General features: G+C 39.7%; 1 protein-coding gene across 1 annotated transcript; it reads right to left on the bottom strand.

The window, feature by feature from the left end:
- LOC113020767 (nuclear GTPase SLIP-GC-like) lies at positions 1-24756 on the bottom strand. The gene is made up of 22 exons (XM_026164992.2): positions 24493-24756; positions 24270-24357; positions 24049-24161; positions 23062-23086; positions 22802-22888; positions 22395-22482; positions 19635-19848; positions 19294-19515; positions 17463-17669; positions 17195-17370; positions 15813-15906; positions 15639-15726; positions 15377-15498; positions 14267-14440; positions 14025-14179; positions 13796-13913; positions 13563-13671; positions 13337-13467; positions 13064-13145; positions 12778-12859; positions 6460-12664; positions 1-6374 (listed from the first exon to the last, which is right to left on the bottom strand). Exons 2-21 carry the CDS (start codon positions 24334-24336, stop codon positions 12595-12597), a joined length of 2424 nt encoding a protein of 807 aa, XP_026020777.2. The 5' UTR covers positions 24337-24357; positions 24493-24756; the 3' UTR covers positions 1-6374; positions 6460-12594.
- Positions 24757-26293: the final 1537 nt, after the last annotated feature.

Here is a 26293-nt window from a genome sequence, read left to right as displayed (position 1 = left end):
TTGATGACAGACTGATATTTATTCTGGTTTTAATTTTTTAGATTTCCTTAAAAAAAACAAAAGAAAACTGTTGGGTCTAAACTCAGACCCCGCTGTATCCAGGACTTATTCCCATGAAAGAAAAGCAAGGCAACAGTGTTCGATCGATTTCTTGCGCAAGGGAGGCCTCTCGTCTGTGACCAGCACGTTGAAATGACCACGCTGGTGGCCTCCTCTCGCCGCCTTTTATTGACAAACTTCAAACAATAGTTTACAAAACACCTCCCCTTGCAACCCCCTTTGGTTACAAAGACAAGGCACTGTATGTAAGTGTGTGTGTGTGGGTGTTATGTGAGAATGTGTGTGTGTGTGTGTGTGTGTGTGTGTGTTTGATCAAAGGGTCATAAAACCTAAAAGCAGGAACAACATCCTTGGTCATAAAGAGGGTAGTCTTCCCCCACACCCAATGTATGGTTTACCAAAGATAACACAGTGAAACCATACAAAGGGTAGGAAGCTCTACCAAACATCAAACAGATCTTCAAGTTAGGATGTATCTACAATAAAACCTCCCCCAGCACAGAGTGGCTGGAGAGGTGGTCAGGATCAAAGGAATGGCTTTGATCCTACTGCTTAAACTAAGACTGTACAAATTTAAGAAACACAATGGCAACATTCAACAATTAGACTTAACATTTCCCTCCTTTTTGTCATTGTTCTTAAATTTCAACTTATGCACCCTTTGTTTAGACAGTGTCAGTGTAGATTTCATTCATGCACAGTAAACTACATCCTATACATAAGCAAATCAGTATCAACAGTTCAAAAACAGGAATTAATATCTTCAAAAGAAGATGCCACCAAGGACCAGACAGTAACCAAGCTATCCAGCCTTGTGGCGGATCTACTCCTGTCGTGCAATTCATTATGTATTTCTTCAAGTAAACAACTGAATGTCAAAGGTCAAACAAGAAGAATCATCATTCTCAAAAATCATATGTCACTACAATCCAACTGTATATAGACATAGGTATTTAAACGCATCAGTTGACTTTATTGTTTGTCCATGTGGCTCTCAGCTAACTTCAAAGCTGCAGCCTGGTCAACACCCTTCTTTATGACTCCTATCAACCCCCCAAATCTTCTCACTGTAGGCATCCTGTGGGGGTTAGAGTCAACTTGTGAATTATCTGCATTTACAACTCTTCTCCTGTCCTGTTGTCACCACAGAAAAAGCTTTGTAAAGGAAATTGGATCCAGCTGTTTTGATCTTCTTGGCTCAAAACCTCAAGTGTTCATGATGTAAATGTAGACAAAAGGCTTCTCTGTTTACATCCTTCTTGCAGAAGACAAAAGAATAAGTGATGTTACCATGTTCCATGGTTAATCTCCAACTTGGGCTAATCCATTGTCCTTCGTACACATAGGCAATTGGCCTGTTTCCAGTTCGTTTAACTGTATAATGTCCTGCAACAAGTCATATTCTTTGAGTCAGACGAGCAGGTCTGTCTCACCAGAGCAGTTCACCTTCCCAGCTACTGGTGAATCAACCTTCCATTCAGGTTATGAGGAATTGGAAAGTTGAAAAGTTGGCAGTGTTCCTGGATGTGTTGCTAAAGCAACCAAACAAACTGTCTCGCTCCAAGTGATGCTATCCGGTTGTGTTCTTAAACTGCCACCAGTAGTTGGTTGAAAACCCATGCGGGTACTGGGTGTGATTTGCTCTGTCCCAATGCGCTCCTGTCATCCCACTCAGGGTCCACAGGCACAAGAAGATGCACAGCACATTCCCAGCCATTCTGATGAGTACCTGTGGCTCAGTTGGTTTCTTCACCGGATTGAGACGAGGGGCCCTGGAGGCTTTCCCCCCCTTTGTTCCCGGTCTTCCTGCCACTTACTCCGAGCTGGCCTGGATGTGTGTCACCTTCTTGCAGTGCGCTTGATGTATCCAAGTGTTCCTTCCAGCAATCTTCACTACTGTGGTCGTCGTCAGCAGCATCCGATATGGACCTTCCCACCATGGACTGGACCAGCACTTCCTCTCCATGGCCTTATCATCATCCAATCTCCAGACTTCAGGCTCTGCTCCTGCGAAGAAACAGAATCATCTGGCAGATCATTTGTTCTCATGACTACTTTACTTTTAAACATTTTCAAGCATCTAATCTGCTAATATGCTCTCTCTTCTGCTTTTCTATCATCACTACAGAAGACTGGAACTCTAAATGCTCTAACATGTGTAATCTCAAAGAGTCAGACCATTCTCTGTTGGAGTAATCCTCATGTACTTATTCTATACAGTCTAACCATGTCCTGCCTGTCTTCCTAAATCTTAACTTTACTGTCTGCAAAAGTTTTTTTTTTAAAGTATTTAATAATCCTAGAGTGAGTATAACGACTGCTCATCTCCCTCCTGTTTGAGACATGGCATAGCCAATGGCTCAAAATAGCAGCAGTCTTATACAAATTATTAGGCAGTACTGGTTTATCACACAGATAAAAAAATCATCCTGCAAGCTTGCTCCCTCTGTAAGTCACAACTATTGTCCTGCAGTAGGTGAGTGGGCCTGCATGTCTGCTAATGCTGTACTGATAAAAGGTTAACACCATGTTTAACTAAAGCTGCCTCTTTTGCGATCTTATCTGCAAAAACTTCCCCTAATGCAACCGGATCTTTCCCTCACATGTGTGCTGCACATTTACAAACGGCAATTCCACTGGTTAATAACGCTGCATCCAGCAGAATTTGCAAGAGTTTGGTGTGTTCTGCAGGTTTCCCTGTAGAGGTTGTCACACCTCGTCTCACTCACTGCACTACAAAGAAATGTACAGTAGCAAATGTATACTACCTATCAGTGTATATTGTCTCTCTACAGCTTTACACGCTTCCGTTAAAGCTAGCATCTCTGCTGCTCAAGCAAACATGAAACATGCTAGTTGTCCTACATAGATAACTCTCTCTCACTGTCAGCTACAGTAAAACGTGTTCTAGTCTGTCCCTCTGCTGTTGTAAAACTCAAATCATCAACAAACCAAACCTTTCCCTCAACGAGTGGCACATCTATTAAGTCATCCCTCAGCTTACACGTCTTCTCCTCGCGCTCTCTACACTCATGAGAAGTGTCCTCCTCCGTTGGCAAAAAGGGTTTGACAGATTCAGAATTCTGCACCACTTTATGGTAATATGTGTGGTTGTGAGAGTAACAGTAACATTAAAGACAAGTGTCTTGTAGGTGACAGAAATGTAAGTTTAGTCTGCAATAGTAAACATCTACCTCGTGTGGAACTAACAATTGCAAAAGGTGAAATAAACTATTGAAACATTGTACAGCTTAAGCTGCTGCACATACTGATCTCACGCATGGAGGTAAAGCACGAGCAACTAGAGCTAATCTTTTAGGATAGTAAGTTACTGGCTTCACTTGTGGAAAAAGTGCTGTTAGTTATTTTACAGTCACCTGGCATTTGTGCTGTTCACAGAACCACAAGTCCATCGCTGGACCTCCTCTGCGCTGTCACTTTTTGGAGCTTGGCACGCTCCCTCAGGTTCCATTTTCCAACGCTGAAAGTCTCCTTGTGACAATCCTTTGGAAGCCCAGTAGCACAGCTCTCTGTGCTGAAGGTGATCTCCGATCCTCCTGAAGACTCCCTCCAGGCCTCAGCTTCCATCTTGTGGACGATCCTCTCAGTCTCTCCTTCTCATCATGGCACCTCACGACATCTACAAATTGAAAAAAATGACACTCCTCTCGCCACACGGCTTTCGCCATGTGTCAACTCCCCAATGAGACATGTACAAGAGTGTTGCACAGTCTCCCTAAAACAATCTCCAGGGTTTGTCCCTTGGAGCAGCTTCACTCCAAGCTGTAACCCTGTGTAAGAACATTAATCAGCACTTAAATGTTCAGCTTGTTTAACTCCCAGCTCCTGTATCACAGAAGACAAAGTCTTAAATTTAAACAACTTCACATTTGCAACCAACTGTAGATCATAAGAGTAATAAAGTATTCAGCATCACAGAGACAAGTATCATTGCAGGTTTATTCTAAACTCATTAATCTCCTACGTTTTCCCATAATTTATTCCAAATTATTTAACATCTCAATGTTATTCCACATTGTAATCAGTGAACTTCACTTATAGGCCATCAAAGCCTCATCTGAACATGGATGCACCACTTGCATAGGTTTAATACTTGTAAATAAACAGCTAATCACACAAATCACTGCAACAATAATAGAAAACATTGTTTAATATTAATTCTGGACCCCACCTCTTGACGCATGGACACTTCTCATGCGTCAACTCACCAAACCTGGATCCCTGTCTTAAAAACTGGCTCCACCAGGGCCCTGTTTCAGGAAGCCGGTTTAGAAAACTCAGAGTGAAAAACGATACGCAGGGTTGAGTAACCCCGAACTGTCCAACTCGGAATATTCGGTTTCAGAAAGGCTGATAACAATTAGTTCAGTCAACGCGGAGTTGCTTTAACCCCAAGTGAAGCGCGCGGACGAGGATACATAAAGCCCTGATCAGTGGAGCACAGATTAAGTGAGTCACCATGGAGACGGAGGGAAAGAAGGCGCGGTCAATGTATTTCACAGCGCTTGAGGCCGAAATTCTGATGGCAGCATATGCCGATAACATGCAAATTCCGCGGAAAAAAGTAACACAGCGACAGCTGCAAAAGAAAGTGAGCATGCATGGCAAAACATAGCCGACAGAGTCAATGCGTGAGTGTTAATTTAAACATTGATCTAGGGATTTCCACCCATTTAACACGTTATTTTATTTTATTTTTTATTTTATACATTTTATTTTGTGATGTGAGCGCAGGTGCAACCCAACAGGCCCCAAACGTGCCTGGCAGCAAGTAAAAATGAAATATAAAAATATAGTCCAAACAGGTGAGGTGTAATTGTATTATGAGCCATAGTGCTTGGTCTGTTTGTCCCATGTAAATCAATTGCAGTTAGAGGCTACATTAATTTTCTGTCTGTAAGCACTTATTGAAATTATCTGAGCACATTACAAGTACATATTTGCTTACTCTGTATGCTCAAATGTGGCCCGTTATAGCCAACAGAAAAAAAGCGGAGGCCCGAAAAACAGGTGGGGGTCCTCCACCACCACCACCACTCACAGAGGCTGAGCAGTTGGCCCTCAGCCAAAACAGTGGGCGCCCTGTGGCCGAAGGCATCTCTGCGGGGACATCCTCTGAGTCAATAACCCCGCAAGACACAAGTGCCTACATAGGGGGTAAATTCAAAATAATACATGATGTGCATACATCCTTTCTTCACAGTCACCTTTGCAGTGCTACTCATTCATTTGATAAACTCTTTACCATAATGGATTATTTTGTAGTGAAGTTATTTTCCTACTGATTTTGCCTTCCCTCAGTCTTGGTTGTCTTTGAGAGCATAATGACAATGAAGTGTAAGGTGCTTGGTATGTTTGTTAATTGCCATTTGGTCCCTTGTAAGTTATAAGTGACCTGTATAAACCTCATATTCTATCAGTTGATGGTGGTGGTGTACTGCATCTGGTGCAGCCTCCTGTTGAGCCAGACCAACATGCAGTTGTGAGTAATACTCCACAGATTATATGAGTTTACAGTAGAACAGCAATGTTGTTTATTTCTTTACTACAGGAAAATAATGAAGAAACATTGACAGCTGTTACAGAGGAGGAAGCAACAGAGACACTTTATGAGGTTTACATCTTTTAATACTTTGTGTACAGGAAACACAGGTGACCAATAAAGCCAGTTGAACAAAAAATCTGTTTATTCTTCTTTCAACATGTTGAGGTGATGGGTCAAAAGAAATGATTGTGACATATGGTGTCTCTGACTGCACTTCCATCTTGTATGTCCGTGGGAGGGTCAGGATGTTCATGGTTTGGATCACTGCTGATGTTTGGTTCAGAAGGACAGTGTTCTCCTCTAATTGTGGCAATGTTGTGAAGAATCACACATGCCACAATAATGTCACATGCCCTTTCTGGGGTGACCCTGAGCCTTTGCAGGCACTGGAACCGGGCCTTAAGCATTCCGATAGTCATTTCAACTCTGGCTCTTGTCCTGCAATGAGCCAGATTATATCGCTGCTGTGGGCCCGGTTCAGGGTCAGAGTAAGGGGTAAGCAAATAGGGTAAACATGGATACCCCCTATCACCAAGCAAGTAGCCAGTGAACTCTCCTAAGACAGAAGGATACACTTCAGTTCAAATGTCCCTGAAGCAATTGGTCTTTATATATTTTAAAGTATTTTCAACTCACCATGTCCAAATTTTGTGCTCAGTGTACATTCACGGAATATTTGTGAGTCATGGACAGAGCCTGGCCACTTGGCTTCCACATTTGTGATAATGTTGGCAGCATCACATATGATCTTCACAGTGCAGAGAACACAAATTAGCATCCATTACTATAATGAAATAATTTGTTAGTTTGACATGCTACAGGGAACTATGTACCTGTACATTAATGCTGTGGAAAGACTTCCTGTTCACATAGTCTCCTTCATTTACTGAAGGAGCAATAATTGGAATGTGAGTGCCATCTATACAGCCAATCACGCCTGGGAACCCTGAAAATAAATGTAAAATTTAAGTAGTAGTTCAAGTATCACCACATCATAAATTAAGTTTTGGTCATCCTGATACCTGCAATTTTGTGGCATCCCTCTTTGATAAATCTTGTGGGTCTGTGACCGGGGAACACCACAAACGAGTGCAGGAGACGTTTCAGTGCAACTGTAACATTCCTGACTGCCCGACAGACGGTAGCCTTGGAAACGTGCTCAGCGTCATCAATATTATACAGAAAGCTCCCGTTTGCAAGAAACCGAAGTGCAATACAAATAATATGCAATGAACTGAGAGCATGTCCGCGATGTGTCACATGCGTAATATATGGCCTGAGGATGTTATCCAAATAAATTATAGATTGTGCTGAGAAACGGTAACGTTCGCACAGGAAATCATCAGGAAATGATAAAATGTCCAAACGCGCTCTGATCACTCTCTCCCGGCGGAGAGCTCTGCGGAGAATTTGGGCTTCACGATCTACTGGCTCTTCAAGGAAGTGGCACGCCATGTCCGACACTTCCTACTGTCAGGTTTCCGACAAAGGGGCGGAGACAGTCAGGGTTAGTTGTAGTAAACCTGCTAGGGGGCAGGTTAGCTTCACGGCGTGTGTCGTCATAGTGACTCACTCAGGCTGCAGCTGAACTCGCTTTGTGAAACCGAAAACCCAGAGTTTTCGTTAACTCACGGTATACTTACTCAGTTTTTCCACTAAACCGGCTTCCTGAAACAGGGCCCAGGAGCCTGCATACTCACCATCATGGCCTGGAAAACAAGATCTGGAAGTAAAATCAAACTTCACACTTATAAACAAGTATATCACAAGGGTAACAAGCATTCAGCATCAGCAAGACAAGTGTCATGTGCAGGTTTTCTCAAATCATTAAATCACTATTGTTACCATAATTCGCCTCAAACATGGATCATCCCATGTGCTCAGTTAACATTAATGTAATCGGTGACTTCCCTTAAGCAAAGTCACTCCACTCATATATTTATTATGGGTCCAAAAGTGGCCAGCAAATGAGCCCATAATAAACTATTCCATAAATATCGTAATCTCTTATTTGTTTTACTCATGTCACTTGTCCGCTTCTGCTGAATGCTACATGCACTCTTAAAGAAAACAAAACCTGTAATAAAGAAACAAACATCCACCAGTTGTTCTGCTAAAAACCACATCATCAAATCACATGAAAAACTGCAATGCTGTAAGAAAAAATGCAAATGTTAGCGCTGCGCAGGTGTGTACACACTTTCTCACAGTAACTTCTGTGAGTACCACAAGCCCATGAATAACACACCTCTGATAGATTCACAAACATAAAAATGGCATTTAAAAGGTTAAACCATCACGCAACCTCAGATGTTGCTATCATCTTTCTGCTCCTGTAACAGAGACACACACAGAGATACATCCACACCTTTGTCAAGTGGGGGTTGACTTCACACAATGGTGTTAAGTCAGTCAGTCAGTTCCCGATTTATTTTAAAATTCTTACTCATTCACTCAGTGATTCCTTCTTTTGCTAATTGTGGAAATTATCGTCGCATTCGTTTCCACGCTCAGCAAAACAACGTCATTTCAAAAAGAAAAATAATTTAGACTGGATTTCCTCGTTGAATCCTTTTGGACAGGAATTTGTTTCCTGATTGTCCCAAATAAGAGCCCATTTTAATTTTGGGGAAGCTCACTTTGCAACAGTTTTCTCGACGACGCTTCGATTCTAATCGTGCAGATCTGCTCAACAGAGATCATCAAACAAAACTTTCAGTGCACCATGAAAGTAACAAAATAAAAGAAAGAAAATAAAAGAAATCAAAGAAAATAAAGGAAAGATAGGCCTTGTTTAAATCATGACACGTGTTCTTCATGCCAGGGGGATAAATCGTAACAAAAGACAAATCAAACAGCCAGTTTAATCTCAAACATTCATCCAATCAGCCATACACACAACATACAGCATAACCCTGTTGTCTTAGCACATAATAAGTTTTAGTTCTCATGTAACTAAATGTGTGCCATGGTAAAACTTCTTCACACACCAGAAACTCACAATCAGCTCACTCAACTCACTCATTTAAGACCTCTCATCAGCATTCTGTTTCCTCCTCTATGATGCAACCATCTGTCCTCCTATAATATTCAGTCCACTAGTCTATGTATCACTTTCATCTTACTAGTGACTTGGACAAGATGACAAACAGAATCTCATGCTTAAGATGCTGTCTGGTCTCATGAGTATCATTGTATGTGTATATGCATGTAGGGTTAGTATGGTTAATGCATTTTCAGTATGTTTTTGTGTTCATCTCTCACCACACTTCCATTATTCTCATCACTGCTTAAAACAACACACATCTCTCTGTTTTTTTTCTTTAACTGTACTTTTCTCCAAAACAGAAAATAGCATTACAGCTGTTTCAGACTGAGAAACACCAAACACTCTTCGTGCTATCATTCATCCACACAACTATTTTATTTCTTTTTGTCCACTGGGCAGGTGACATGCAGAATCACGTCTGCCCCAGCTGGATACCTTTCACACACACCATGACGTCAGACACTCTCACACTCATGGAATTGATCAGGAGAAAAACTTTCTTCATCTTCACACTCTGTTACAGAAACACCATATGTTTTGTTTTTGTTTTTTTGTTTTTTTTTTGTGTTGTGTCAGGGATGGATATGTAGTTGTAACGTTTGTGTTCACTAACTTTACTTTCTGTTTCCTACCCTGCCAAGTCTGTCTTGGACTCAATGCTGCTCCTAATATGCCTCTAATCTCTCCTCCACTTCTACCTCTGCTCTCTCACGCTCTTCTCTGACTCTACTTTCTGCTAACATTCTTGCTCTTCCTAATGCTTTTCTATGGTGTTGTTCTAGAGTAGTTGCAGTGGATTGAGCTGTAGTTTCATCCTCAGGTTTCACAACTACTTCTTGCAATATTGCTCTTTTAACATTCTGTGCTTCTCTCCTCTTCTGAGCCTGCTCCAGCCACAACTTAGCAACTGCTAACTGCAATTCCTTCCTCTGCTTCGCTTTACCTGTTTTACCTGCTACACTTACAGCTATTCTTTCTACCAGCATTTTACACTGAACTTCCACTAATGTCCCTTCAAATCCACATTTCTTATACCAACAACCTACATACTGCGTGCTGCCTGGTAAAACTTTCTGCATAAATTTTACATCTCCTTCTAAGGCAGACTTACACATTTTATTCTCCATTACAAGACAACAATCAGCCACACTCACGCAGACCACGTCTGGCCCGCACACACACAACATAGGCCTATCGCTTGCGTCTGCACGCACAGCTAGCGCTCTCTGTTGAAAACTCTCAAACGCCCCATATGGCGGAGAATTCAACCTTCGGACACTCTCCAACGCCCCAAATGGCGGAGATTCCGGACTCTGAACCTAGGTTCTCTCCACGCCCCAAATGGCGGAGAACTCTCTACGCCCCAAACGGCGGAGAAGCCTGCGTCTCTCTCACGCGGCTAGCGCGCTCCCGGACTCACGTTTAACGCACAGCCCGTAGCCGCTCTCTATTGTTTTGGGTCCACGTGCGCTCTCGTGACCAGCGCTCCCCGGGACTCAAACGTTTCACGCAGAATCACGGTGACGCGTATCTAGGATCCCACATTCATTCACACGGTTATAGAGACGCTCTCTAAGGCCTTCTGTACTCACTGTTTGTTTACGTTCATGGGAAGAGTCTCTGGATCCCGTCAATCGTCATCCATCCCGAGGGGAGGTCAGGCGCAAACTTCCCGGCCTGGTGGCAAGCCAAAAACACCAGGGCTTTACGTCAATCATCCCAGACGTTGCGGTGGCGTCCTCTCCCTCTCCTCGGTGGATGCAATGTGTTAGGCTCCGGCTCCGAAGGACCAAAAAATGTTGGGTCTAAACTCAGACCCCGCTGTATCCAGGACTTATTCCCATGAAAGAAAAGCAAGGCAACAGTGTTCGATCGATTTCTTGCGCAAGGGAGGCCTCTCGTCTGTGACCAGCACGTTGAAATGACCACGCTGGTGGCCTCCTCTCGCCGCCTTTTATTGACAAACTTCAAACAATAGTTTACAAAACACCTCCCCTTGCAACCCCCTTTGGTTACAAAGACAAGGCACTGTATGTAAGTGTGTGTGTGTGGGTGTTATGTGAGAATGTGTGTGTGTGTGTGTGTGTGTGTGTGTGTGTGTGTGTGTGTGTGTGTGTGTGTGTGTTTGATCAAAGGGTCATAAAACCTAAAAGCAGGAACAACATCCTTGGTCATAAAGAGGGTAGTCTTCCCCCACACCCAATGTATGGTTTACCAAAGATAACACAGTGAAACCATACAAAGGGTAGGAAGCTCTACCAAACATCAAACAGATCTTCAAGTTAGGATGTATCTACAATAAAACCTCCCCCAGCACAGAGTGGCTGGAGAGGTGGTCAGGATCAAAGGAATGGCTTTGATCCTACTGCTTAAACTAAGACTGTACAAATTTAAGAAACACAATGGCAACATTCAACAATTAGACTTAACAAAAACAAACAACAACAAAAAAAAGAATTCACATTCAGAATATTCATAAGGATTTCTGTGGGAGTAATGGGGGTAAAGACAATTCAGGGACTTACTTCAAAGACTTTAAGCATTAGAAAATTAGAATTAAAAGGACATCTCGCTATAATATTATGAGTAAGGCTATAATGAAGAGGAACAAAAATGCACAAAAATGATGGCATTTTAGGATAATTGTGCTAAAAAAAAAAGGAGAGAAAAAAATTTCCCGAAACATATAATTTATTTCTAAGGTAAATTGGGATTAACAATGTAAGACAAGCTTTTAGAAATAATGTGATAGTGTATTTTTATACATAATACACTCAGTTCTTTTGTGGGGACTCAAATGACACAGAGTACTAGACCTGCAACAACAATGGCTGTTAGATGAGACAGAGGTGCACGTTAGACAAACTTAACTTCTGTCAACAGCGCAAAATATCAAAAAAGAGTCAGCTGATACTACTGCCAAAACAATCTTCATAATTAATTTTTTTGTGAAGAATAAAGAAAGGTGACAGGTGAGAAAGGTTGTTGGGACCAAGAAACTTACAATTAAAGAGAATAACAGGAATTATGAATGGGTGCTTGGAAAAAACCCCCAGAAACTTTAAGTTTTACAAATAAATTTATTAATAGTTGTGTTTTTCATACACAAATCCATCTAATCCCAATTCAGATATTGTTTTTAAGAAAAACACCCTCTGCTGTGGCTCTAATGTATGAAAACCTGTCAAAAACACATATTTGAGTGTGAAAAGTTGAGATGAAAAACTACTTTGAATCTCATAATCAGACAGTTAATTCCATAATGAAAAGAACTACTAAAATTAAACATTTATTGGAGGAAAAGATGGACACAATGTAGAGGGATAAAACTAGTCCTGTAGCTGCATGGAGATAGAGCTACTTACCCTAACTGACCAATCAACGTTTACAAGATAAATTTTAGGAGTCATTAATACTAAAAATCTTGGAACAATGGTCTGGATGACTTGTTACCTTTAAATATTTGTAGGTAAATATAATCACAATTTTAATTGTAATTTTAGATAAAATACATTGATGTTCCATTTAATTACACCTTAGTTGTGGGCTGTATTATAAAGTGTTACCATTTTTTATCTAGTGTGTTAAGTACACTGATTTTATATGTACTGAAATGTGCTATATCATTGCATTGTCATCTGAATGAACCATAACTAAACTCATAAAATAAAACGATTAAAATAGATTTGAAATATATGTAGAGTGATGTGATGTGAATCTCTTTCAGTTTTCCGCAAACTTCTTTGTCAGCCTCAATATTTAAAACATTAAAAGATAAATATGTCTTACAGAAATAAAAGTCCACAATCACTTATAATGACATTCACAAAATCAAAGTCAAATGTCACCAAACAACTTTTAAAGGGACCAAATAAAAACAACTGAAAATGATTGAGACCAAATCGGATGGTTTTTTGTTTTAAACAGCACTTCCTCTGGTAAGACCTGTTTGTGTCCAGGTTTCTGCAGTTTCTACCTGGTCAGCAAATCTGAAACATCCAAAAAAAGGTTTAACAATGAGCAATAAGGACCAAAATATATATATATTTTTTTAAATGTAAAATATTCTATGTAATACTGATGATGACGTATAAGAATTTACCCAGTTAGTGATGTTTCATCATCTGGAGTGCCTACAAGTTTATCATAATGTTTCTTCACCATCTCAAGCTCTGTTGAAACATCTGAAAAACAAAACATTTTTTGAATTGTTTCCTCCCCAAGAGTGACTCACGTAATAGTGTGTGTGACTGTAAATTATAAGTTAATTTTAAAAATAGAGAGACAAATAGGTAAATACACTGTGCTATCAGGTGAAAGATTTCAAAGATAAAGAGAAAAGGAAGGAAGCTTTATCAAATGTAAATACAGCAAATTGTCCTGTTTACCTGGGAGTAAGCCCCCATCAGTCTTGAATGAACGTTCAATGGATTCCTTCATAGTTTCCTCCAGAGTCTTCAGGATTTTTTCCTATTTTAAAAATGGTTATTACTTATCACAGATCAAAATATTGTGTTAAGTCAAATACAATTACATTTAGAAGGTTCTCAGATACTGCATAAAAACATAAATGGAAACATATTTTTGTGTAAGTCTATTCCAGTTAAATATGGAAAAAGCCTTCATATGTTCATCCCATTTTTTCATAAAACATGACAAACCATCAAAGTGTGCAATTTCTCCAACATGGTATTTTTTGCCCTCTCAAACATGTCCTCCTTTGAGTGCACGTGGTCCGTAATAGTCTCCCTCATGTTGTACAGCGTGTCTTTTCCACTAAATTCTGCAGCCTCTACAATAAGACAGAAAGCTCCAATCAGATTTCTCTTTCTGAATAATGATAAATATAAATATGTGTTTTTGTGAATCTCTGATCTTATTTCTTACTCTTGTAGCCTTCATCCATAATGTCTTCAATTGTCTCTGTCAGACTGCTGTAGACTCTTTTCTTCTGTTTCCGCATCGTTCTGTTCAGTTTTGCCTTAATTTTTTCTTCCTTAGAGAACAAACATGAAATATGGATGAACATCACTTGAAATCACATCAAGCCATAAAACTAAGGTTAATTTTTCATGTTTTCCATTTACTGTCCATTATGTCAGTAAAGTTTCATCTCTTACCTCTGTCTTGAGAAATCTGAGCTGCAGTTCAGCATTTTTGTACTTTTCAAACAGAGAATCAGTGTTAAGTGAAAATGTATCGATGACTCCATTGAATGCTCCACGTTCTGAGTCATTTCTAAAACATATAAACATTGTGGTTATTAATGGCAGAATTGGCAAGTTTATATGTTATGATTACATATCTTGGATAATATTATGTGACTGTTTAGAACTTGTCTTTTCTTACGGGAAGGTCTTTCTGAATTCATCATCAATGCTGTCAATCAGACAGGAAGCCAACTTCATATTAAGGTTAATTAGGGTCCCTTTCTTTGGTTTGTGGACGCCACCATTCTTAACAACACACTTCAGTATCTTGTGAAAAGCACCACCCTTCTTTCCCTAAAACAGAAAAGAAAAGAAGAAGTATTTAAACACATATTCATGTAAAATATGTTGTTTTGTTGTAACTATATTTAAAATACATACACGATACAAGACGTTCTTGAGTTTTTCTCCATATGATCCTTTGGATTTCTCAACGCCATCATCAAGATATTTTTCAAAAGCCGTATAGGTGTCTTCCATTTCTTTGTTGACATTACGAAGTTGGATGTTCGTGTTTTTCTCAAGTTCTGCACACACCTCGGCTTTTTTATCATCCTGAAAATTTTTGAAGGAATAAAGTCAGAAAAACAACTTGTTGTTTCGTATATATTTATGAAATCAATTGATTTTAAAAGTCACTGTCCTGTAATAAGAACCTGAGAAGTAAAATAGAACAGCAAAAATAAATGAATCAATTAATAAATCATAAATTAATAGATTATAAAAACAAGATACTCGAAAAAATTTGGAAATCTCAACATGTAAGAGAATGTGTATCTTTTAATGCTGGGCATACACTCTGCGATTTATGGTCCATTTTGAGACGATTTTTCAGTCGTGCGACCGTTTTCGGGATTGGTCCAAGTTTTCCCCTAATCGTGTGTCATGCATCGTGTAGTATACGTGGGGTAACAAGAAGTGATTAATACCTCACGATCAGTTCCCGATCTCGTAAGAAAATCAAACCTGTTTGAAATCCTGTCGCTCGTTGCGAGGGTGTCAACGCAGCCTCTCACACTGCACACACAGCTCCATCTTTCAGAAGTGAAAAAGGTGGAGCAGCAGCACGGCAGTGCAGCGTGTGATCTGGACATACGCGATGGAGGCACAACTTGTAGAACTTTGGCAAGCTCATCCAAGCCTTTTCGATGTGGCCTCACAAAATTATCACGACCACAACAACCGTGAAAATAGTTGGATGGATATTGCTGCTCATTTGCAGCTGCGTTTTTCATTAGCAATTTAGTAATGTTGATGGTGGTGGTGTGTGTGTCTGTGTGAGTAAAAGACAGAGAGGGAGAGACAGATTTTGTGTTATGTGTTATGGACGCACAGTGTGAGCACATCAGATCATCAGGCCATATAGTGTGAGACCCTGCACCGTGACCTACGAACTTCTCACCCCTGCGATTCAATCGTACAGTTTGCGCAGAAGCTGAATAACGCGACTGAAAAAAATCGCAGTGTATTCCCAGCATTAGTTGACCTTACCACTCCTCCGGAGTTGGCTCCGTGAATCAGAGACAGAATCCCGTGAGCTCCATTCACATAGTTTACTGTCTCTGAGTGACAGTCATTGAGATCTTGCAAAAATCCCTGAAGTTGAGGTATTTCTGTTGAGAAGAAATTTCAGTGCCAGTTTGACATTACTTAAATTCAAATTAAATAATTCTTCTTTCAGTCAGAGCAAACTAAAACAACATGTGCATTTCAGCTGTTTATATTCTGTTAGCAAAACGGAGACTTCACTCACCAGTTTCATCTGGACTTAGATGCTTCCCTTTTAGGAACTCTTTGGAGCTCACTGTGAACACTTTGAAACTGTCATCAGTGAAGTGTTTCTGGGGAAAAATGTGATTTAATTTTAAAGCATCCTTACAACTATGGAGTCTTTACATTAGATTTTCTGTCAGTCTATAAAACTCACCTTAATCTTGCTTCTCTTGTTGAATTCTTTCCTTACTCCATCCTTGGCTTGAATGTTTCTTTTAACTATTCGATCATGGATATCAGCTGATGAACTACAACAAATGTGCATATATGTACTGTTACCATCATCACTATTATTATCACCATCATTAATCTGGGGCAGGCTGGGTGGTTTTGATTTACTCTTGGGCTACGTCCCCACGTACAAAGGTATTTTTTCATTTTTTAAAAATCGCATCGACGTGTGCACTTTTTAAAAAATATCTCTGTTCACATGTAAACGCAAAAACAAAGTCAAACGCTGTCAAGAACATGCCAAATCCTAACTTACTAGAATTATGTCCTCTTTTCTTTTCAAGTGCCTTCATTATTTCAAATGTTAATAACTAAACTGTATTTTGGATTTTATCTTGCTAGCTCTTTTGGCCAGAGTTTATTCAATAAAGAAAGAAACTGACAATTTTACATTTGTCTTAGTGATTTATAATCACGAGTCACAGCTCTCTGAAATACGGCAGGCAGTAACTGCATGTGTATATGTAAGCGTGTAAAAAAATGCAGATAGTATTTTGTTTCTGTCTCCCATTTTGAAAATTCATCAAATGTAAACAATCACGTGGCGCACAGCGTGGCGTCATGTTTGATGTTGCGTGACTAACTCCTCGTATTCCTCGTCCACGGGTAAATGCAAAAACTGTTTTCGAAAATCTCCACGCTGGCACGAGTTTATAAAAATCTCAGTTTTCAGTGATCCAAAACGCCATTTACGTGTGGATGAAAAGCCCAAACCTATAGAAAAAGCTATGTTTTCAAAAATACCAGTGTAGCTGTGGACGTAGCCTTGGCCTTTAGGCGGAAATGTGGGAGGCTCCCTTTCTGACCAAGCTGAGCTTTCCCTGACTGTCGCACACATATAACTCATTGTCATCGCCTAGATTGTATTTAAAGACTGACTGTGGCACTGCATCTCTACCACCTACGGTGGTGTTCTCCACTAATTCACCAGTTCATATTAGTTTATTCAGTTTATATTTTTCTTTCATTGTAAATAAACCTATTAAACTTCACATCAGTTGTGCATACATAAAAGCTGCAATGATGCCAGTTGCAACTCTTTCTCCTCCTGCTCTGTTATTGCTCACCCTCTTCTCTCTTGCTGTCCCTCTACAACTAAAAAAAATCTACTACCTTTGCCACTCTCCACTATTCCACTCCCTCTTTCTTTATTACTCAGTCCACCATATTCAATAAACTTTATAAAATTGTATCTGCATCTCAGACTCCCTTTGACCCAAAGGCTAAACTCTGTGTTTCATTCTAGCCTGGGTTTATCTTACATGGAAACACCGTGTAGTTGCTCAGCATTCAAAATGTACTTACAGATCATCAGAATCATCAAGAAGATCAGACTTGGTGCAGATAAAGTGAATTTGCTGACATTCGCCACCATTTCCAATCAGACTACTGACACTTTCCAGGATCTCCCAGGCCTCTTTCTCTGATGCTGCTCGGTTAATTTCAGTCACAATCCACACAGTAGAACACTCTCCAACTATCTGAAAGGAGAATAACATCTCTCAGTGCTTCATTGAAAGATGACTGTTTGCAGACAACACAGTATAAGCAAAGAGCAGTAAATGTGAATTACCCCTTTCCACATCTGATCTCTGCTCTTGTTACAGTCGCCATTTCCAGGAAGGTCCACAAGTGTGACATGCTGGAGGAAAGGATTGTTTGGCACCCTGACAGTCACACACTTCACTAGTGGCCAAAACCACTTTTTTCCTTCATTGCCTTCTTCTTGTTTTGACTCACTTCTTGTGTACTTGACAAATTGTGCAGAAAGTTCATTAGCCTGCAATAAATAATGAAAGTAAAGCAGTGCAGTTTAATTTCAGTCCTCACAGAAAGTGCTTTATAGAATTCATTAAAAAGTCAGTGACATAAAAAAGGTTAAGTAATTAGTGTTCAGTTTTAGATTTAAATGATCAGATTGTGTCATGTACAAGCTTCCCCTTGTGTTATATTGGACCAAGAAAAACATCAATCAAATCCAAAATGAAAATAGATTTTTATGATTTATTTGATTTTTTATTCTCTATTTAAATCATGCTATGAACACTCTTGTTCTCAACAGCCAGTATTACTATTAGCAGAAACTACTTCATGTCGGCATTTTGCACAGTTGTCCACTTTAACTGACTGTCAGACACTGATTTACTTTGTGGCCACTTTGATTCAGTCTTTGCTGAATTTGCTCAGCAGTGAATTTCTACGGTGCGATTTAAAGTGTAAGAGTAGGTTAAAATAGGGAACTGATCACTGTTGTGTGATAAGGGAAAAGGTTCTTACTGCGATTATTTAAAATAAAAACAATCATGCTCTACATCACGGACCTGGACCAAACTTGGGTCTTGTTAACCAGTTATTACAAGAACAGATTTATTTTTTCTGGCAATGTGATCATCTAAAGATCATTGTGTGGGATGTGGGATCTCAGTAAGATCTGTTTTGTTTTGATCACTGGATCTGTTTTCAGTGTTTTGTTTTTTGGACTTTTGAATCTATGCTGCATGCTATTTTCAGAAGTGAGATATGTTTTTAGTTCTTAGGCTACGTTCACACTGCAGGTGTTAATGCTCAATTCCGATTTTTTGATCAAATCCAATTTTTTTGTCTGCTTGTTCACACTACAAATAAAATGCGACAGCAAACGCGCTCTAGTGTGAAGGCTTAAAGCGGCCCGCATGCGCAAAAGAAGACTTCACACACAGCGCGCTCTTCAGACCCAGAGCAAACAGTATTGTTTGACAGATGGCCGTTAATATAAAGACTTCGGACTTTACGTTTCCCAATTTTTGCTTTAAGTTATTTTGTTATTTACATAATAATGTAAATAACCTAATAAATATCCTTATTGCTGTTTTAGAGGAGCGGTGCTTCAAAGGATAGTTGCAGATTTCTGTCAGAATCTGCAGATTATACAGTACAAATAAAATGTTCACGTTTCTCCAACGTTGTCTTCCCAACAGTTTCACTGACATCTACGCTGGATGGCCAGGAAGCGACCGCGATGTCTTCTCGGGCGCTTCTCTAGTACTGATAATTGGCGTCTGTCTTGTGTCGGTGACGTAAAAGACGGATTTAATGCGACCTGACCGTTCAAACAGCAGTCGCTTTCTAAAACATCGGATATGTATCGGATTCAGTACCACATACGAAAGTGACCCAGATCGGATTTGAAAATATCGGATTTGCACCGTTCACACTGTCACACCATGATCGGATATGGGTCGCATAGTGTCAAAAAAATTGGATTTGATGCGCTTTCGCCTGCAGTGTGAACGTAGCCTTAGTCTTTTGTTTATTTGGTCAGTTCCCTTTTTGTGTCCAAGATGTCCTAGTTTCACCTGTGTCCCCTTCCCAGCATCCCCTGTGTGTCCCCTGTCTGTTATAGTAGCAATATGAGTTTGTCTTACTGATTCACATCTCAATATCTTCCGCCTGGATTGGAGAAATTCTGGAATTTCTTTGAAATATTTGTTCTCCATGAGGTTTTCAGAGGACTTCTCTTTCCATTCTTCTCCATAAAGTGCTGACAGCTTTTCAACAGCATCACGATAATCATCATCGCCTTCCTTTTCCTGATTTTCATTATTGTCAAGAAGCTGATGAAATGACCACAACTCATCTTTCCACTCCTACAAAAATAGATGACAAGCAATTTATTGAGGCATGTACCCAGCCTTAAGCTCCAAGAACTGCACTATAACAAATGATTTAGTTTTAAGTACAAATCAAATTTGAGAATTCATTTTACCTCCTTTGTGATGAACTCAATTTCTGCTTCATACTTGTTGTGTGCGTTGGCTTCCACTTTGATCATGACTGAGGTGCAGGCATTGATGCTTCCTGAAGGTAAAAGATTCTTCTCTTCAATGATGGCATTTATCAAAGAGCTCTTTCCAGCCCCGGTTTTACCAAAGACACCAACCAGCTCCCTCTTGTCTGTCTCCAAATCACTGATCTTTTTCCTGATGAACGAGATTTTAAATATGGGTTAATTGATTCAGTCATGAAAACTTTTTATGCACGCTTTAAAAAAGAGAGTTTCAAAGAGAGTTATAATCATGGTAGTGATCATCAAATGAAATATCACTAAATATTTTAGTTTTATACACATACACCACTAATTGTTTACTGTATGTTGTTTTGATCAGCATCTTCCTTTTTGTGTCAGTTAAAGCTAAAATGTTTCCCCCAAGAGTTGGTAGATAACAGGAACAGCAAAAAATGTAGTTAAGTCACCAAAACCTCCTAAAAATATCAGTCTTTGTTGGTCTTAACTTTGATAGTTTTATTTTACTAATAAATCATTCTGTGATCTATAGTTGTACTGCTGTTAAGTCAAAAGTATAACGTAAAATAGCTAAACAAAGAACCAACACACCAAACAGACTGACACAAGAAACTAATTGGTGAATATGGAACCAAACTATCATCTGGCTGAGTGGTGCGACACCAACAACCTGCTGCTTAACACCGAGAAGATCAAGGAGCTCATCGTGGACTACAGGAGGAAAGCTGACCCACATCCACCCATCTACATTAAAGGGACGGCTGTGGATTATGTGAGCAGCTTCAAGCTCCTTGGAGTCCACATCTCCGAGGATCTCATCTGGACGACCAACTGCTCCAAGTTGGTCAAGAAGGCTCACCAGCGCCTCTTCTTACTGAGGACTCTGAGGAAGAACCACCTGTCCTCAGACATCCTGGTGAAATTCTACTGCTGCACCATCGAGAGCATCCTGACTAACTGTATAACAGTCTGGTATGGGAGCTTCTCTGCCTCGGACCGGAAGGCGTTGCAGAGGGTCATGAAAACCGCCCAGCGCATCGGTGAAAGACCACTTCCTGCCATACAAGACATCTACAGGAAAGTGTCTGAAAAGGGCTGGGAAAATCATCAGAGGCCCCAGTCACCCAGCACAAGGACTCTTCGACTCCTGCCCTCTGGGAGGCGCTACATGAGCCACAGGACTAAGACCATCAGGTACCGGAACAGCTTCTTCCCCACAACTGTCAGACTCCTGAACTCTGACCCACATTAAACTCATGGACTGAACATACACACACCTACAACCACCTATAACTGAACACACACACAATGGACAAAACAAACAAATGGCCAACTGTACCCTCATACACAAAATAATAACATGGACCGGTTCAGGTGGTGGTTCACCAACCTTACAACCACTAGCACTTTATATAACCACTGTAGAAATTACCCACATATCTCACTGATCTGAACTGCACTACTGTAAATGCTGTATAGACAATCATTCTGTACAATACAATAATTATAGTTCTACAACTGTTTACAACTGTTTATTAATACTCACAATTGTATATCTACAATCAGTATAGTTCATATTTCATATTTCTGTATAGTTTTCATATTTTTAACCATATTTAAATCCTGTTCATAGCCTGTACATAGTTTGTACACTCACTACAGCCTGTACATACTTATAGTTATAGCATATTCATAAAATACCTTCATACCGTGTACATTGTAACATACCCATAATTAGGGATGGGTACCATCTGACATAAACGGTAGTAACCAGACCGAAAAGCAGCGCACATTTCGGTGCTTTATTTCGGTGCTTTTATTCCCTGAGCTGTGATACACTTCTAGCCAATCATTTTACGTTTCCGAGGATAGTAGGCGGGTCCAGGTACGTACGTTCTTTTAGAGCAGAGCTACAGATTAAAAATGCCCAAGGCGAAGCGGTCAAAAGCCTGGCTGTACTTCACAGCAAAAGATGCAAACTCAGCAGCCTGCAACAAGTGCTTTAAGCTGATACTGTGATACTGTCAAAGGAGGTAACACCTCAAATCCGATGAAACACCTGGCGACGCATAGCGTTTTTTTTAAAAGCCCAGAAATGCACCGTATTTGATAGCTTGCTGCGAGACCTCACACCGAGCGCATCTACTGCGGGTGGGTTGCCTGTTATCGGACCCGGAGTTAGCATTTCATTTTTCTGATTTCGTATTATAGGGACGTGTTGGGTGGCCAGAAGCGTAATATACCGACGATTTGTCACATAGCATAACATGTTACGCTTTGGGAGTGAGAACGTGTTGTCTTTTCATGTTTGCCTCGGCTCTCTCCAGGTACTTTGGCTTTCTCCAACAGTCCAAAGACGTGCAATTAGTGCATTTAGGTTAATAAATCCTCATCAATGTAGTTACTCATTCCTGTGACTGTATCTTGGTGTAACCAGTGTGACATCCATAAAGTTTGTTTGGACTGAATCATTTTAATTGTTCTGATCATGTGAATATACTGCTTATTTTTGCGTGTGTCAAGACTCTTGAAAAGGGACCATCTTCTCTGTGTGACTCAATTACACATAACTAGCAGTTTTTGAGGATGTTTTACAGATATTTTCTGCATTTTTGGTTTCTTCAAACACAATCTCTCTTTGATCTGTTTGTGAAACTGTCACATGATCAGGAGTGGAACCAGGCCCATACATTACAAAATATGAAAAAACTTAATACTCACTTTAAGAAATCACTGAGTTTGTCTTGGTCATTTAGTCTGGCATGTACAAATGTCATGATGCTTTTCACATCAGACAGTATGATTGATTCTGTGGACAAAGAAAGGCAAAAACTATTTAAAACAAATAGACTAGAATAAACAGAAAATGTAAAATCTCATGTAAAAAAACAAACAAACAAAACAAACCTGTGTGAATTAGAGTATATCAGGACCATAATGTGACCACTTACCAATCAAACTTACTATACCATACATCAAGCTGACTGTTAAATTTTGACAACAGGCCAAAGAAAAAGTAATTTCTAGCATCAAAGATGAAACTGGCATGTTGGACAAATTGTGCTGCACAGAAATTTAACCCTATAGTGGCTTAAACTGTGACACTGTTTAGAAAGAGACGTAAATACCTGCAAATCCTGGCATAGACAGACGCTGTCGCTTAGCTGGTGACTGCAACCTGCTGGCATCACTTTGAAGATCAGATTTTCTCTTTCCTGATTGTATAAAAACAACAAAAAATAAGAACAAAAAATAAGAACAAAAAATGTGTTTCTCTCAGCATTGAAAGTTATTCTTAGTAAAGTTATGTAGATTGAAAGGCACCAATATTTTATGCAAACACAGAATAATAATATGAGATGCAATAAATACGATACATGTGTCTCACCTGTATCACTTGTGGATGGCAAGACCTGAGGATGAATATGAGTTATACAGGAAATTATTACTATTTGCATTGGCATTGCTCTTTAACAACATTTGAAGGACACTAGCATACAAGTTTTACAATCAACAAACTTAAATGCAGTTATATTTATAACTAGCAGACTGATGAAGAATACATTATAAATTACCTTATCACAGAATTGGAGACTTTGCTTCGCACCCTTAAAAATCCTATAGCTAGCCAGGCCCCTTTAGCCTGTCCAGTCAAAGGCTAGCTCCCTCTGGCAAATTGTCCCGAACAGTCGGGTAAACAAGATGACTGGGTGATGGTGAGGAGGAAGCATAGTCTTAAACAGAAGTCCCCGGTACACCACCAACCTGTTCATGCATCTAACTGTTTTTGCCCACTTGGCAAAACACTCGCCAGGAATCAAACTCTGGTAATTGGTGATTCTGTTCTGACTTCGAGGAGGGGGCCTAAGGGTACATCTTTCGCCATCTTAGAATGCTGTAATTGCAGCCATTCCCCAACTCTCTGAATGGTATTCATGGCCATTGATCAGTGGGTTTTGGTCAGTGGTTGTTGATCAATGGTCATGAGAATTTGCATAATTAACATTAAGGAACTGACCTCCCAGCCCATTGTTCCTTCACTGGACTGGTTTCAGTCATTATGCAAATGCACTGCAGTCAGCTGAAACTAAAGAGGTCACTTGGATGAGTGACGAAACGGTTCTCACACAAAACGCTACGTCCAGATGAACAGAATCAAGTTTTGGAGATTTACTTATCTGCATGATTGATGCATCAAGACAAAACGATAGAAATAGTAATTACTCAGATTACCAGTTACAGAAAAAAAGTAAAAGAGTTGCTTTTAACGCGGTTTTTCCCATCACTGATTATTACTGCCAGTGCATTTTTAAATATACAGATAAAGTCACCTCTGTTCACTAAAATAGCAATGATTGTCAAAGAACTTAATTACCTTTAACAGCTTGAGGTTCTTCTTGAATCTCATTCTTGGTCCAGCTTTTGTGATCAAATTCTCAATTTCTCGATCATCAAGCTCAAAAATATTTTCTTCATCAATTTCTTGATCTGTAATTAAAAATAAAGTTGAAGAGATAAAGATTATTCTCAACTTACTTCACAGATCACATCAGAATCAATATCTGTACCCATCAGGGATTCACGTTAATACTTTACCTTTAAATTTTTCCACCCACTCACTAAGCCCCCATTCAACCAGTTTGGTTCTTACGAAATCATCCATGACCAAGAAATGTAAGATAAACTGTAAGATAAAATGCAATATTTAACCAGACAATACTGCTTTACTGGTTAGACATTCGTGATCGACTTCTCCTTTAATGCACATATAATCAGAGACAGTGATATTAAATTCAGATTAAAAGTTCAAACTGCTCACCTTTTGTTAGAAGTAATGCTGGAAAAGGCTGCTGAGGGAGATCTGAGGCAAGCAGTGAGACACAAACAGGAAACAGGCGGGAAAAATAAAAATCAAGCAAAAAGCAAAGTCCACAAACCGATGCGGTTAAAAACAAACTGGAACTCTGTGGCTCAGACTGCACAATTGCAACTGCATCTATACATAAAATACAAAGGTAAATCCAACATGAGTAACGCGGGAGCAGGAAAAGCAGAACGGAGAACTGAGAAAGGCAGGAAGAGGAGGTGTTTGTGCAGCGCAGATGGGCGTGGCTGGAAGAGCGGTAACACCCTCCCTCGGAGCCCTTTTTTTTTCAACAATGAAACGATGTTGGGTGATAAACACTTTTTTTAAAAAAAGCCTAATAATAAATACCATCTTTAATCCTTAAAAATACTAATAAAAATATAAATTGCCACTCTTTTCTGTTACCGTCATCAGCCCAGCCACACCCATCCCCCAATAGATAAAATACAACTGTTAAGTTGCATATTATCTATTATCTTGTATCTATCATCTTGTTTTATAACCCCCAAAACACAAACACATCCTCCAACCACACACACACACACACACACACACACACGCATGTTTTGTTTTCAAACACCATTGCAGTGTATTTCGCACCTCAAACCTTTTGTAAACAATAAAACAAATACAAGTAAACTGAAACAAATTACAGGTTGCAATAAAATAAAGTACAAACTCTTTTAATAACAGAAATCTTTATGGTTTAATTTATTGTACGTGTAGTTTTTTTTAACTGTGTAAGAATATTTAACATTATGCTATCAATACATTTAAAAAAATGCCTCTCTTCAAAATGGGTTTAAAAACATAAACAGCTGTGGGATACTGTTTGTCCATGATTTGGACAGCCCAGTGCGGGCTTCTGACGCAGGGGGATACCTACCTTGGCACTAGGGCTGGTTATCATCACTGATTTCTAGAATCGGTTGGATTCCAATTCGATTCAATTTTTCCTCAGACAGTCAGAAATATTATAATTTTGATCATTTATCAGTACTGATACTTCATCAGATGTTTAAGCATATGCAATATACACAGCAGATGCCTTTGTGTCAAAGTAACTAAGGATAAAACACAGAAAAACATGAAGGAGATTTTCCTGGCCTGGCTTTTCCTTAAAAATATTCTGCAGTGGATCAAAAACTGAAGAAAACCGTTAATCAACATATGAACATTACCTGATGCTCTTTGAGGATAATAGCTTGCTTGGTATAATTAGAGAGACTGTAGATTGCATAGTGGGAGGGGGCTGGGGTGCAGGGCAGGAGAACAGCTAACCCCCACCCCCTGGACTGGAGGCCACAGTTACAAGCCTGTGGGAGGGCAACCCTCCAGGGCAAAGAGGAGAGTGGTGGAAAACTACTGAAGATGTCGTCGTTCAGCACTGATGGCGTGTACGTGCCATCAAGTGAGAAAGCTGAAGACATCGCACTGATTCTCATGCATTTCGTCCACGCTTTGTGTTTACATCTTTGCGTGGAATCCGTTTACCTGCTCTCATTTGCTGATTTAGTTGTTTGGTGGTTGTTGATATAGTTTTCTTAGCTTTAACCTGAAATGCACAAGATTAATTTGTAATAAATAGAATATATATGATTATACATGAAGTATATAAAGGAATGTATATTCACACGCAAAAGAAACAAAGGATGGGATACCCATCTTCTGGCCTTCTTCTTCTTACCACATTTGGTTAGAGGAAGAAGGGTGGGGGAGTAGAAGTCATGCATACAACATGGCCAAATGGCTA

This window comes from Astatotilapia calliptera, chromosome 4 (genome assembly GCF_964374335.1).
Source record: "Astatotilapia calliptera chromosome 4, fAstCal68.1, whole genome shotgun sequence".
In the NCBI taxonomy this organism is placed as follows: Eukaryota; Metazoa; Chordata; class Actinopteri; order Cichliformes; family Cichlidae; genus Astatotilapia; species Astatotilapia calliptera.
The sequence above is the reverse complement of the archived record's forward strand: the minus strand, read 5'-3'. Positions and strand labels throughout refer to the sequence as shown.